The sequence below is a fragment of the Felis catus genome, chromosome A3 (genome assembly GCF_018350175.1).
Source record: "Felis catus isolate Fca126 chromosome A3, F.catus_Fca126_mat1.0, whole genome shotgun sequence".
NCBI lineage: Eukaryota > Metazoa > Chordata > Mammalia > Carnivora > Felidae > Felis > Felis catus.
This window is the reverse complement of record NC_058370.1, coordinates 42,757,374-42,772,554: the sequence shown is the minus strand read 5'-3', so window position 1 is coordinate 42,772,554 and position 15,181 is coordinate 42,757,374. Positions and strand designations below refer to the sequence as shown.

General features: G+C 47.1%; 1 protein-coding gene across 3 annotated transcripts in view; it reads left to right on the top strand.

The window, feature by feature from the left end:
- BFSP1 (beaded filament structural protein 1) overlaps positions 1-8,238 on the top strand; it is a 71,213-nt gene extending 62,975 nt beyond the window's left edge. For all 3 annotated transcript variants that reach the window (XM_019826862.3, XM_023251485.2, XM_023251487.2), the window contains 3 exons: positions 2,426-2,646; positions 4,997-5,082; positions 7,074-8,238. In XM_019826862.3, coding sequence (XP_019682421.2) covers positions 2,426-2,646; positions 4,997-5,082; positions 7,074-8,068 — 1,302 coding nt within the window. In that variant the 3' untranslated portion in view covers positions 8,069-8,238. The remainder of the gene's footprint in view (positions 1-2,425; positions 2,647-4,996; positions 5,083-7,073) is intronic.
- Positions 8,239-15,181: the final 6,943 nt, after the last annotated feature.

Here is a 15,181-nt window from a genome sequence, read left to right as displayed (position 1 = left end):
TAGCACACAGGTTTCTCACAGACTCTTCACCCAGCTTCCCCAAATGTTAGCACCTTCACTACCACAGAGCCATGTCGGGAAATTAACGACAATACCATCCTGGTAATAGACTTGACAAACACTTCACAAATACCCCACCAACATTTTTTTCCGGTCCTGGATCCTACTTGCAATTTAGGTGTTGTGTCTCCTTAGTCTCCCCAATCTGGCATAGTCCCTGCCTTTCTCTGTCTTTGATGACCTTGATGGAATTATTCTGTGGAATGTCCCTCCTTTTGGGCTCCTCGATGTTTTTTCAGGATTAGGCTGAGGCTATGCATTTGTGGCTGGAATCCACAGGAGTGATGTGTCCTCAGTGCGTCTCATCAGGGGAGTGTCATGTGGGCATGTCTTCCTGCCGGTGATGTAACTTGGATCACTTGGTTAAAGTGGCGTCTGCCGGGTTTCTCTACTGAGAAGATACTCTTTTTTCCCCCAGAGGAGCAAGATATAAAAAGGTCGTTTATGAGATTTGAGAGCAGGGTGTGGGGCAGGAACCAGGAACTTGGATCTGAGGCAGCTGCTTACTCCCTCTTTCTTCTCTCTCATCTCTGTTCGCCTTTGCCCTTAGGCTTCATTTCTCTGCCCCTCGGGAGAATTGCCTTTGTCAGTTTCTCCATGCACGTTATGAAAGATGGCCACTCCAAAATGGCGGCCCCAAGGTTATATGAATCTGCCACCCACTCTCTGCTGTTTCTGAGATTCCTTTCCAAATTTCACAGGGAGGAAGCATGTGATAGGCCTGTCGGAATCAGGCCCAGCCCTGGTTCTGTAGGTCTGGTCAGGAGAGTGGAGTCACACTGCTGCTGGGACTCCTCTATGAGTGAGATGGTACAGGTATCAGACAAGGGGGATGACATAGGCTGACAGATGACTTCCCAAGTGTTGAGTATATGTACCCCTTCTTTTCCTCCTTCCCTCTCTGCTTCTCTCCTTCCCTCCTTCTCTCCTTCTCTCTTTCCTTTCCTTTCCTTTCCTTTCCTTTCCTTTCCTTTCCTTTCCTTTCTTCTCCTCTCCTCTCCTCTCCTCTCCTCTCCTCTCCTCTCCTCTCCTCTCCTCTTCTTCCTTCCTTTTTTCTTTCCTTCCTTCCTGATGCAGTAGATACATTGCTGAAAACCTTTGTAAGCTGTTTTCAAATGTCATCACTTAGGGAACTTCACTATTCTAAAGCGACATCTGTATGTAAAGTGAGGAATCAAGGGCACCTGGGTGGCTCAGTGGGTTAAGTGTCTAACTCTTGATTTTTCTCACGGTTTGTGGGTTCAAGCCCTGCATTGGGCTTCATGCTGATAGTGCGGAGCCTGCTTGGGATTCTATCTCCTTCTCTCTCTGCACCCTCCCCCCCAAATAAATAAACTTAAAAAAAAAAAAGTGAGGAATCAGGTGTCCTCCTAGGAATAATCATTCTCTAGATTTGTCCAATATGCACATTCAGCTGCATGTGAGATACCTGGTGGCAAACATACATGAAGTTGAATTCAGATACCTGTCCAGCCCCCCCACGACTCACTGTGTGGACCAGAGACAGGGCCAGTAACGTCATGTGGGCACTGGTTAGAATTGTAGAGCCTCTGGCCTCCCCCAGACTTGCTGAGTCGGGATCTGCAGCTGAACAGCGTCCTCCAGTGGTTCAAATGTGCAGTGAATTTTGGGATGTTCTAGGTACAAGTGGCTTTTTGGTTTGGTTTGTTTCATTTTGTTTTGAGGACTGATAAGGCACGGTGAATTCTTTTCTACTTGGGAAAATGCGATCGTAAAAGTCACGACTGCACACATACTAAGCTTGTAAATAAATACACAAGTTGCTCTTTGCACATTGTTGGGAGCTCTTAAAATGACTATAAGGCCACCTTATATTCTGTCATATTTCTGTTTTCCTACCTCAATTTGGACTTGTGCTGTGTCAGTATGCACCCGCCCCAACTTAATCATTTCAGTGAAAATAGCATCTTGTCTATTTAGTATGTGTGCTTTTTTCTATTTATCTTAAATTTTTTTTAATCTTTATTTTTGAGAGAGATACATACAGAGTGCGAGTGGGGGAGGGGCAGAGACAGAGGGAGACAGAATCTGAAGCAGGCTCCAGGATCGGAGCCGTCAGCACAGAGCCCGAGGTGGGACTTGAACTCACAAAACTGAGCTTAGGACCTGAGCTGAAGTTGGACGCTCAACCGACTGAGCCACCCAGGCGCCCCAGGGCAGTTCTATTTATCTTTTAGCCAGGTTTATGCTAACTCAGAATGTGAGTGATACAGTTTATTTGAATTGTACATTTTATTCCACAGACAGGGGTCTTCTTTTTATTTTCGGGGTTTGTCATCCGGAGACGTCTGTGTCTTGGGGACAGGTGGGGTGGGTTTCCTTACGGCTGTGTCTTTGCCCACAGACGGCGGCCCTGGAACAGGCTATTAAAGATGCCCACGAGTGTTACGATGACGAGATTCAGCTCTATAACGAGCAGATCGAAAGCCTGCGGAAGGAGATTGAGGAGACTGAGAGGAGCCTGGAGAGGTCTTCCTATGACTGCCGGCAGCTGGTGGTCGCCCAGCAGACCCTGAAGAACGAGCTGGAGCGGTACCACCGGATCATTGAGAACGAAGGCAACAGGTGTGGTCACAGACGGGCACGGCCCAGAGGCTGCGAGTCTCTCTCCGTCCTGGCCCTGGCTTAGTTCACAGGTCCTCCTTGGGTGCTTTCTGTGTGCCAGGCACGGTTCCAGGTGGTAGGGGCATGGCGGGGGAGGAATCACAACCCCGTGGCCTGGTGGAGCTGGAACGCTAGTTGGGGAGGCAGCTGATGGATGGCTTTGTAACAGATGACAAGTACCAGGGAGTGAATTTTGATGGGGGAGAGGGGAGCGGCAATGGGGCGATGGTGGGAATGTTTGAAATTTTAAGTAGGGTGGTCGCAAAAGACCCCATGGAGAAGGTTGCTTTGGGCCCCACAGGCCTCTGGGGACATAGATGTCTTAGCAGGTGGGATGACCGGGAGTATTTAATGAGATGCTGCAGGTGAGGTGCCTAATGCAGTGCCTGGCACTCGACAAGCGCTTGGAGGTGTTGGTGTTATTACTGCTGCTACTGTCATTGCTTTTGTCACCTGGTCATGTCAGTAATGTGGCTGTCAATGCACTGGCTCGTCTTGTTCATGGTGGAGCCGTGAGTTAAGCTCCATTAACTTCAGGATAGCTGAGAAATTACCTCTATCCCCATCCCCTACCCCTGTCCCTATCCCCTGTCCCTATCCCCTATCCTATGCCCTCTCCTTATCTCCTGTCCTTGTCACCTATCCCTATCCTTACCCATGACATTATCCCTATCCCTGTTTTTCTCCCTATCCCCTATCCCTATCCGCATCCCCATCCCTATCTCTCTCTCTCTCTTCCTCTTCCTCTTCCCCTGTCTCTATCTCTGCATTGTCTACACCGACACCTACGGTCTCCATCATGACTCTGTCATCTGGGTGTACTGACACCTACACTTACATCTGCATCCACAGCCACACCATCCACCTGTACATGTATGCCACATTACCTGTGTCGTCTGCTTCTGTGTCATATAATCTGTACCTGCACCGACAGCATTACGTTTACACTGACACCTGTAACATCTACCCCTACACCTATCCCTACATCTACATCATCTCCGCCTACCCCTACACTTACGTCTACACCATCTACGTGTATACCGTCCACACCTCCATCTACATCACCTCCATCCACATCTACACCTACGTCATCTAGGTCTATGTCATCTTCATGTGTGTGCACACTTACACCTGTACCTACATCAAGCGTGTCTGCACCTACGTCATGTCCGTGCACACCTATATCATGTACATGTGCATCTCTCCATGTGTGCATCTGCATTATTTATATCTACACCTACATCATCTATATCTGTGTCCATGTCCCTGGCCATATCCATGGATGTCATTCAGAGAGCAGATTGGAGACTCATAGAAGTTACCTCATAGAAGGACTGTCACTTTATTAAGTTGCGGTTCTTTGATTAAGTTTTGCTGATTTGGGGGTTTAGACTGCATTAAAAGAGAAGCACCCAGAATTGCCCCACCAGGAGCAGTTCTTTCCTTGTCTTGTGAAATTTTAAGTAGGATGGTCGCAAAAGACCCCGTGGAGAAGGTTGCTTTTGGCCCCACAGGCCTCTGGGGACGTAAATGTCCCCATGGGTGCTCTGTCTTGGCCGTGAGTGCTCCAATGTTTTAGCAGAGAAAGCAAGATTTTCTTTTTCTTTCTCTAGTTATGGTCAGTGGATTGTTGCGTAATCCTACATTATATGTGGGTCACAGTGAACGCTTTATGCACGCGTGAAAATATGTCTTGAACTGGCATTTAAGTGACTGTGTGGAGATTTTTGTTTTGGAGGCAAGACTTCATAAAAAGGTCATTGGGTTGCCTTTTTGCTGGTTTGCTTAGAACTTCGAATTTTGTTGTAATTTCAAGTTGGTAGAAATGTTGTAAGCATAGAACAAGGAACTCCTGAACACTCTTTTCTCAGACTCACCACTTGTCTACGTTTTGTCTCAATTGCGTAGTCAGTTTTTTCTCTACTTATATATAATGCATATTATGTTTTAAAAAAGAGTTGGGGATACCATATCCTGGTTGCTGTAAATACTTCCACCTGAGCTCACTACTTTTTTATTAAAAAAAGCAAAAACAAAAACTCTGTTCAACAGAGAAGTGCCATTTTTTAGATTACAAGCGACCCCCATTTTATAACTCTCCTGTGTGTTTCACAGGGTATGACTCGAGCTCAAAGAAACCCTTCACATCCTCATCTAGTGTATAAGTGTGTATATGTTTCATGAATAGTGTGATTTAGAGAAAGCTTTCCTCATTTTTGGTCACATTAAAGAGTCACTCTTAATCCCCCACCATCTGTTTGGTTTGATGAATTCAAGATGGCGATCATCCTCTTTCTGGTTCTTTCTCCAGGCTGAGCTCTGCCTTCATTGAAACTCCTGTCACCCTGTTCACCCCAAGCCATGGAACCTTTCTCAGCTCTCGGCTTGGTGGGAAAGGTAATGCTTCCTAACCCTGGCTTCTGCTGTTTTCTATCATGGAAAAGTGGGGGGAATAAATCAAACAGCTTTCTTCTTGAACTTAACATTTATGCTTCCTTCTGATCCATTTGGAAATTAAATGCTTTTATATGAGGTCTTCTCTCTCTGATTCACTCCCACAGGTGCTGAGTGACTGAGCCAGAATGTTTACAAGGAGAAAAATCAGACTGGGGGATAGGCCACCTTGGGAATGTCATCCTTGAACTTGAAGCATTAAATTGGGGGGAAATATAATTCAATATTCACCTTAGCAAAGGAAATGAGCAATGCCGTGCAAAAGTGCTTAATGCGGTGTCTGGGGCAGAGTCAACGCTCAATTATCGCTCACTTCTCTTCCATGCAAAACCGAGCACAACCAGCTTGGTTGGCAACCATGTCTTCCGTCTTTCACGTTTGGTCCTTTGGGGATGGTTTCATGCAGCTGAGAGATGTTACCTCACAGCTAAATCTCCCTAGTGCTGAACAAACACAGTGTTGTAGGAGAAAAGAAGAGGGTGTTGCCTATAGTGCTTTCAAATCCACGTCCCTCAGAGAGCTCAGAGAGATTTGTGGAAATGGGGTTTCGGAGCCTGAACGTGTTGGAAGGGGGCAGCAGTCCCAGGGACTGGGACTGGCTCTGGGAGCATGCAGCCACAACACGGGGCCGTGTGCACACAAGGGTCCCCACACTTGGTGTAGTGCTCTGCTGTCACTGTCTTGAAATTCTTTTTGTTTTTTCTGTATTAAAAAAAAATTTTTTTTTATTTTGAGGGTGGGGGGAGAGATAGAGAGAGAGAGGGGATGCACACACGTGGGAGAATGGCAATGAGAGAGGGAGAGAGAGAACCCCAGGCAGGCTCCACACTGTTAGTGCAGAGCCCAACGTGGGGCTTGAACTCGCAAACCACAAGATCATGACCTGAGCTAAAATCAAGAGTCGGGGGCTCAATTGACTGAGCCACCCAGGCACCCCACTGTCTTGAAATACTTCATGATTTTGAACAGGGCCTTTCCCTCTTGTACCGGGCCCTGAAATTCTGCAGCAGTTCCTGTAAGCCCCCCCTTCCCCCAGCAGGCTACCATAGACAAGTCCCTTTGCACATCCCTTCCTCCCTTATGGCTTCATGGCTCATTTCTGCCATTCCCTGGTCACTCAGCTGTCTGAGTCAACCCGTGCTAGGTGCCTTCGTTTTGTCTGTCAGTCCTCTGGTTCATGGCGGGAGGGCATGGATAAGACCTCTGAGATGAAATCTGCTTGCGAGTGGAGTTGAAAAGCCTCATAGACGAGGCAAGGCGAGATTGTGTGTGTTTTCTTAACCGTTCAGTTTTTCCTTTTAGAAGACAGCCTTGGGATCAGGGGATTCCCATCATTTCTGAATTTAGTACCTTGCTTCCTCTTTGGCCCAGGAGGAAAGGGATGCTACTGAAGGGGCATTTGTATCTATTTAGCTTGGGATGCGTGTGGAGCACGGGAGATTGAGTCCCCTGCCTGAGGCCATTCAGAACACACTGGAGGCCCAGTCCGCTCTGCGAGGATAACTCTGTAGAATGAGTTCCATCGACTAGCCGGTAGAGCCAAGTATTCACCATGAGCTCAGCAGGGGCTGGGGTAGGGACTCCGAGTGTTACTGCAGTAGAATGTCTCAGTAAGTCGCAGCCAGTGGGGTGGGAACTGTGAGAACTGTCAGAACAGGCAGTACCTTCCCTCCTCTCTGCAAGCCCAGAGGGGTCAAGCGACTTGCCCAGATTCACACAGCTGGTGGCAGAGCTGGGACCTTAATGTGGGCCATGAATGCTGCTGGTCAGATCCAGGCATCTTTCTCTGTTCTTTTTGCCCCATGTATGGTAAACTCTACCCCTGCGCTAGGCCTTGGTCTCCAAAATAGCATATTTTCCCACAAACACATTTTCTTCCTCTTCCATTGACAAACTTGACTTATGCCCCTGCCCCCTCCCCCCCTTTTTTTTAGATCTCACTAGGGCTGTGCAGGATATAACAGCAGCAAAACCAAGACAAAAAGGTCTCCCCAAGAACATTCCAAGGAAAAAGGAGATTATAGCTAAAGACAAAGCTGATGAGAGTCTGGAAGACATACCACTGAAAGGTCCAGAAGACACAAAGCTGGTGCAGGTGGTACCCAAAGAAGAAGGTGAGTCTAAGCTTGAATTAGGAGCCAAAGAAGCAAGTCTCCCAACCCCAGAAGGGGCTCCAGAAGACGTGCCAGATGGAGGGCAGATAAGCAAAGCCTTTGGGAAACTGTTCAAGAAGGTCAAAGACAAAGTGAAAAGCCCCAAAGAACCCGAACCTCCGGCTGACCTCTACACCAAAGGGCGGTACGTACTGGTTTCTGGGGATGCCAGTTATGTGGACCCTGGGTTCTGTTCCTTCTCCATCCCAGCCAAAGGCGGAGTGGTTATTTCCATTGAGGATGACTCTGTACATCGCGACAGCACTGTGGAGCCCTCTCCTGAGCCACCCGGGCCCCCTGTGGAGAATGGACAGGGGGACCTTCAGGAGAAGGAAGGCGGAAAGGCACCTAACCAGGATACTGCCGACAAGAAGAATGAGATTAGTGCCGAAGAACCGAAAGGGCCTGGGGAGAAACATGATGACCAGAAGGAAGAGAAGGAAAAGGAGGAGGAGGAGGAGGAGGAGGAGGAGGAGTCGTCGTCCAAGGAGCCCTGTCCCGTGATCACACCTGGTCCAGAGGGACCATCTACACCCCAGTCGCAAAGGCCTGGGGGCGGTCAGGGTGGATCTGGGGGGCATACGGCTAGGAGCAGTGATGCACAGGAGAGAAGTCCGCCCAGGACTTTGGCATATGAGAAGGTGGAAGTGATGGAATCCATTGAGAAGTTTTCCACGGAGAGCATCCAGACGTATGAAGAAACGGCTGTCATCGTGGAGACCATGATTGGGAAGACAAAGGCAAACAAGAAGAAATCGGGAGAGAAGAGCTCTTAAAATGCCCGGGGTCAGTGGGAAACAACGTCTTTGGGGCCACTGTAGGGGAAGTGCCTTGATATTTTAGAACAGATGACAAAAGAGTGAAGGTTCCTTGTTTGGATTAGACCATAGTTGGCCCTTCTGACGTTGCCAATGAAGCCTTAATTAAAAAGTTTTCTTTGCTTGCACACCCTTTGTCTAATTAACAGGGGCCTTGGGAGTGTAGGTGGGTCAGCCATGCTCAGGACAGGGATGCCCTGTTCAGGGGCCATCAAACCCTGCTCCTTTAAGGAAAGAGACATGCCCTTCATCACCGGTCATGGAGAGACTCATTAGAGAGTCAGGGAGTGTCTGGGCCTCACACAGAAACATGCTAGTGGATGCATTGGTGCCTTTTTATTGCATCTCAAGCACAAACACCTGTTCATATGGAGGAGTGTTTTGTTAGAGGTGCATGATGAAAGCTGTCTGTCTTAGTTTGGGTTCGCTGAGAAGTTGATCCTGAAGCAGGGATTTGAGTGTAGTTTCTTTGGGGGTGTGATCCCAGGAAGTGCCAGAAGTGGGGTGCAAGAGGGAGCCCGGGACGGCAAGGCAGCCAATAAGAGGTCTGCTACCAGATCAGTTAGTACTGCGGGCACTTGGAGCTCAGTCGCCCCAAGGGATTCTGGGAGATGGAGTAGAACCCATGCCCCAGAGTTATCCTGCCTGAGTGAGGAGGGAGCTGAAGTATCTCCTCCTGTCCGCCAGTGGGGAGGGCTGCTCCCAGGGCACTGACTTCAGGGGCAAGAAACCCTCAGGTGCAGAAATATAGCTGCAGGCATTTGGACATCGGGCATGGAAATACATGGGTCATGAGGATCTAACTGGGGCACCCAGGCCTTCTGCCACAGCTTATGTCCCGTGTCCTTTTGTCTGAGTACTGAAAATGTTCTCACTGAGAAATTGCAATCCTAGGTCAGGTTCAAAAAGAAAAGTCAAATGTCACTGCGTAGTCCCTTGTGTGGGATTTAGTTAACTGATTAGTCCAACAAGCACTCATGAGCATATACCGTGTGCCAGACAGCGTGCTGTGCTGCTGGGGGGAGATTTTTCACGTTTATCAGTGACCTCAATTATCGTCATATACGTGTATCTGCATGCCCCTCTTGCACACATACACACGCACGTGTACATATAGATACTGTGTCACGTCCCAGGAAACAAATTCCTTCAAACTAGAATTTTTAAAAAATGTTTTAATGTTTACTTATTTTTGAGAGAGAGAGAGAGAGAGCGTGAATGGGGAAGGGGCAGAGAGGGAGGGAGACCCAGAATCTGAAGTAGGCTCCAGGCTCTGAGCTGTCAGCACAGAGCCCCACCCAGGGCTCGAATTCATGAAGTGTGAGATCATGACTTGAGCTGAAGTTGGACGCTTAACTGACTGAGCCACCCAGGCGCCCCACTTCAAACTAGATTCTTCACAAAATTTCTGTGTTGCCTCTAGGCATCTGTTTTTCTACTACCGGTCCAAAAGAATTTTTTTTTTTTACTTCTAGCAATTGAGAAACTGCTCCTACCCTATGTAGATGCTCATATGGGCACTGAAGAAATATGCTTAAAAGGATTATTACATCTGCCTAAACAAAAGTATTCCGTAAGACAGTGACACGTTATTAGACAAAATTGATGGCGTCGTAAATTACATTCTATTATTTCTTTGTTATGAATAATAGAAAGAGTACTTAATAGTCACCTTTCCTATTCAGAGTGGTAAAAAAAATCTTGTTCTGAATTCATTTGAGGTTTTGACTTCAAGAAAGAAATATGCTTTTGTTGTTCTTTCTAAAAGATGAATGGAAGGGCCCACTCCATTGCACACTTTTGAAATATTTATAATTTAAAAGCTTAAGAGAGAATGATGGAAACCATTAGCTAGAGCCCGGAATGTACTAGGAATTTGGATCAGTGTATGTTATATTCAACATCACAGCCACTGAAGACTTTATCTCTTCCCCGTGAAGTCTTTTTACTGTGTGGACTATATGTTCAGTTCATATTCTTATTTTCAAAGGCAGGGTATCACTTTGGAAAGAAATGTTATTTTTATATTACATTCAGTCCACCATCAAAAATGGACTGGGGGTCTGTTCTGTGCCATGCATGGTTCTGGGCACTGGGGAGACAGCAGAGAAAAATCAGACGTGGTTCTGCTCTCACAGACATGACATTTTGGCATGGGGAGGAAGGACATGCACAAGCAAGCAGATAACTAAGAGAAAATTAGTCTGACAATACTAGGAAAGGAACCAACAGGACGACATGTAAGAGTGGCCATGGGTCTACTTCGGATTGAATGGTCAAGCAAAGACCCCATGAATGCGGTGACATGTGATCTGAATGACAAGGTGGGCCAGTCATGTACAGAGCTGAGGAAGGAGCATTTAAGTGCAAAGGCCCTGGGGCAGGAATGGACTTAGCCTGTTCAAGGAGGCGGACCAAAGGGGACTACAGAGGGCCAATGGAGGAGGGGAGGTCAAGGAGGGAGGCAGGAACCAAGAAAACACTATTTCCTGGCAGCCTCGCCTCAACCTCAAGCTGGGCTCGCCATGTGGAATGTGGGACTGCTTACAATGGACTCTTTGGGGTGTAGTTGGGCTAGTTGCCCCCAGCCCCCCAGAACCCTACTTGCTCTTTTCTTGCCTCGTTATCTCCACTTGCCCTGCTTAGTTTGTTTTCCCCAAGGAGCTGAAGAATGGGTTCATCTCCTAGCTTTCCCTCTCCCTGAGGTCTCTGAAAACAAGCACTTTATAATTTTCTAAAAACCATTTCTTGTCAGTAAACACGGGGGCTCAGAGCAGGCCTTCCTGTAGCTCGGTGACGAACACCCTGGAGCTTGGACAAGTCCTGGAGTACCTAAAGTGCCAGTGCTGCAGGTGGCTGGTCCTAACTGTTGCACCAGAGTCCCAGCCTCAGGTCTGGGACTGAGAGTCTCCTGAAGCTGCCTCCTCCACAAAGAAGCTGAATCCCAGCTGCCCACCCCTCCCATCCGCCAAGCGCTGAGTCGGTGACCCGTAACTGCTGTCGTGGAAGCCACCATGGGTGTTGATCCCCCAGTTTCCCTGACCCTCACTGTTCTGGTTCATGCCTACATCCCCATGCTTCTCATGCCGAGCACATATGACTCTGCCTTGGGGGATCCTGTGGTATAGGATTGTGCTCGGTCCACACACCCGGCAGGTTGGGAGCACTGGGGAGTTGATGCTCCTGGGGGCCACCCTTGATCAGGATGGATAGGACCTGGTACATAAATACCCCAGCTCCTTCTCCCCTCCATTGGGATAACTCTGAGGTGTTCTACACTCCCCCTGGGGGGTCTGAGCCCCAGCTGCCCGCAAAGAAGCCCATTCACCCACATGTCCTGAATCAGTTTCCCTCCACCCCTGCCTTACTTTCTTGTCCCCTGTATATAGATGCTCCTTTCCAGTAAACGACTTGACCTCAACTCCTTGTTTCAGACTCCGCTTGTGGCAGGACCCAACCTAAGATGGCTGGTTGGCACATGCCCAGCAACAACCCCCACTCCTCAGGTGGCAGCCCCAACTTTGTGGGTTTTTTTTTTAAAGATGTATTATTATTATTTGGAATATTTATTTTTGAGAGAAAGAGAGAGAGAGAGATAGAGCATGAGTGGGGGAGGGGCAGAGAGAGAGAGAGACACAGAATATGAAGCAGTCTCCAGGCTCCGAGCTGTCAGCACAGAGCCTGACGTGGGGCTCGAACTCACGAGCTGTGAGATCATGACCTGAGCCGAAGTTGGACGCTCAACCGACTGAGCCACCCAGGTGCCCCACTTTGTGGGTTTTTTTTTAAAGGTTTATTTATTTTTGAGGAGAGGGGCAGAGAAAGAGGGAGGCACAGAATCCAAAGCAGGCTTCAGGCTCTGAGCTGTCAGCACAGAGCCCAACATGGGGCTTGAACTCACGAACCCCAAGACCATGACCTGAGCTGAATTCAGATGCTTAAGCAACTGAGCCACCCGGGCGCCCCTCAACCCTGCTGCTTTAGCATGAAAGCATGCTAACATGCAATATAAAAGTGAACAGGCATGACTGTTTTCTTTCTTTCTTTTTTTTTTAACTTAAAAAAAATTCTTTCAGAGAGGGATAGAGTGTGTGAGCAGGGGAGAGAGGCAGAGGGAGAGGGAGAATCTTAAGTAGGCTACAGGCTCAGCTCCCACAACTGTGAGATCATGACCTGAGCTGAAATCAAGCCAAATGCTCAACCAACTGAGCCACCCAGGTGCCCCATGACCGTTTACAGTAAAAGCTTACTTATAAAAACAGTCAGAAGTCTGTATTGGGTCCCTGGACTGTAGTTTGCTGATCCGTGATCTAGGGAGTGCTCCAACAGGGTCTAATACAAAATTAATTTACATATCAGAAGACATTTATTTTTCTTCTCTTTTTCTTTCTTTCTTTCTTTCTTTCTTTCTTTCTTTCTTTCTTTCTTTGAGAGAGAGAGAGACAGAGAGCATGAGGAAGGGGCAGAGACAGAGGGAGGGAGAGAGAGAATCTCACACAGGCTCCACACTGTTAGTGCAGAGCTTGAAGCAGGGCTCAAGTTCTCCTGAAGCGGGGCTTGAACTCACGAACTGTGAGATCATGACCTGAGCTGAAGTCAGTTGCCTAACCAACTGAGCCACCCAGACGCCCCAGAAGGCATTTCTAACCTGGCATCTCTACTTGTTTCTTCCTTCCCCTTTCATGTTGGAAAGTTCCATTTAGGTCTTCCCTTGACTTAAAGCTTCTATTATAAGAAAATATCTTCAAGCAGCCATTACAGTCTAGCTTTCCTACAATTTTTTGTATCATAGGTTTGTCCTTGGGATGTTGCTGGTGAACAAAGTCACCTCAAACCTCATAGGACATTTGGCACATTCATGATAGAGGACATCCTTCAGATACCTTGATTGGTACAAATGCTTGCCTTCAATTTCTCATGCTTGGATAAAAGCGAATAAATGCCACAAAAAACCCACACTGACTTATGTTTCATTCAAACAAATAGGGTTTTTAGTTGAGATGTATATTCTATCATGAGATACCTCCCTGGTCAATAACTCTGCTGTGTTGGTATCCTTACTAGTCACACCTGCCCCTTCACTTGCATTCTTGTATCCTTCCTATCAGGAGTCTATTGGGCAGCTTATCTGTCACCTGTGGTCAGTCAGTGGCTCCAGAGAAAAAGATAAGTTGCAGCCTCTGCCTTCTGTCCAGCCTAGAGTAGCCCATGGGGTGTCCTCTTGGGTGCAGATGGACATCTTTGAAGGCACTGTGAGGTGGGTCACCCACGCTGGGATGGGGGGGGTAGGTTGGCCTGAAGCCTCCGACCATGGTGGAAATCAATGTCAGTTAACATCAAACCAAAGGAATTCCCAGACTCAGTTGGCCGTCGTGCATTGAAAACTCTGTGGGCTGAGATTTCCAATCACCCCTGCCCCAACCCAAACCATGCAGGAATTTTGCAATATGAAGTCTTCGTCTCTTTGGGCCGAGTGCATTTCTCACCATCAGTTCATGCCATCCCCAGGTTCAAAGCAGCAAGACACTTCTAACAGAAAAATGAAGCTGGGAGGCTGACTTGGAGAATTTGCCTTAGGTTAAATTTCCATTCCTGGTCCCTTATAAATCCAAAAGCAAATTCAGCGGGAGTGTTTTGAACCTAAGGAAAGGGTCTCTTGGCAACTAAATACATAAGAGACTACCGGAAGAATTCAAGAACTACTTGATTAATTTGCAATGCAAAGAAGTGACCTTTCTCCCTAGAGCTCCAGGTGCTGGTATCCCCTATACTGGTTATCCCCTCTCCTGTGCCAATGTCCTTGGGAAGCCAAATAAGGCGCAGGAGGCTGTGGGTGGCCATGGAATCTGACCATTGGCAGGTGGATGGTATTGACTGGGGATGGCTTTTTGTGCAGTGGGCTCTGTCCTCAACAGATTTGAGCTCTTCAGAGACTAGAATTCTCCTTTATACCAGCCTGTGTGTTTCCCTATGCTTAACACCTCTAGATCCTGTCTGCCAACTTCTCTCTCCTGACTGTCCATTTCCCTAAGCAGCCACGTGCTGAGTGCTGGCCCTTCCCCCAACTTTGCATTGACCCCTTCTTTGGAGACAGAGAACCACCCAGCTGGCTACAACCAAATCATCTTCCTTGGTGCTGATGTTACTTCAAACTCTCAGAGTTCTTGGAACTCCTTATTCTCTCTTACAACCATGGTCTTTAATCTTGGCATTTTGATTTTTAGAAATTTCTATCAAATTAAACCCTTTGCATCCAAGAACTTACTCTGGCTATGAGAGCACCAGTTCCCCTAATTAAGCATTTCTCTCTCTAAATCTAAAATGCTTCAGGGCGTCTGGGTGGTTCAGTCAGTTAAGCATCTGACTTTGGCTCAGGTCATGATATCATAGTTTGTGGGTTCGAGCTCCAGGTCGGGCTATGTGTTGACAGACAGCTCAGAGCTGGAAGCCTGCTTTAGATTCTGTGTCTCCCTTTCTCATCCCCTTCCCCACTCACACTCTGTCTCTCTTTCTCTCTCAAAAATAAACATTAAAAAAATTAAAATGCTTGGCTATGATTCCCAAAGGTTTTATAGTGTGTGGTTTTCACTGCGATGAAAGGCATTGATCACCTGAAAGCTACTCTTACTAATTTATAAGTGATACTAACAATGACAGTACAATAATCACACAATAAGAATGATCAGTTTTAACTTAATCTTTTGGAAATCAATTTTTGGACTTACGTATTGAAAAGCAGTGTCTCGGTTTGTCACAACCTCAGACTTTGGACCTTACTCCTTTCAATGGCTGTTTTTGGCCTCTCTAAAGATTTTACTCATTGGGTTTGAGAAGCATTCTATCATAGGAGAAAGTTAAATGTTGTTTTTACAATGAACCATGATAAATAAAATACATTAATGTTTTATTAATAACTATTAAGATTGCTAGAATAGCGTGTGGTTACATGGGTTACAGCTACTTTGTAATGCTGTTCATGGCTATCCATGAAGAGAGGTTTGCCATGTAAATCAGTATTTACTATATTTTAAGAGAATGTCAAGCTTTATCTGTGGTAGAGGTCATTGACTA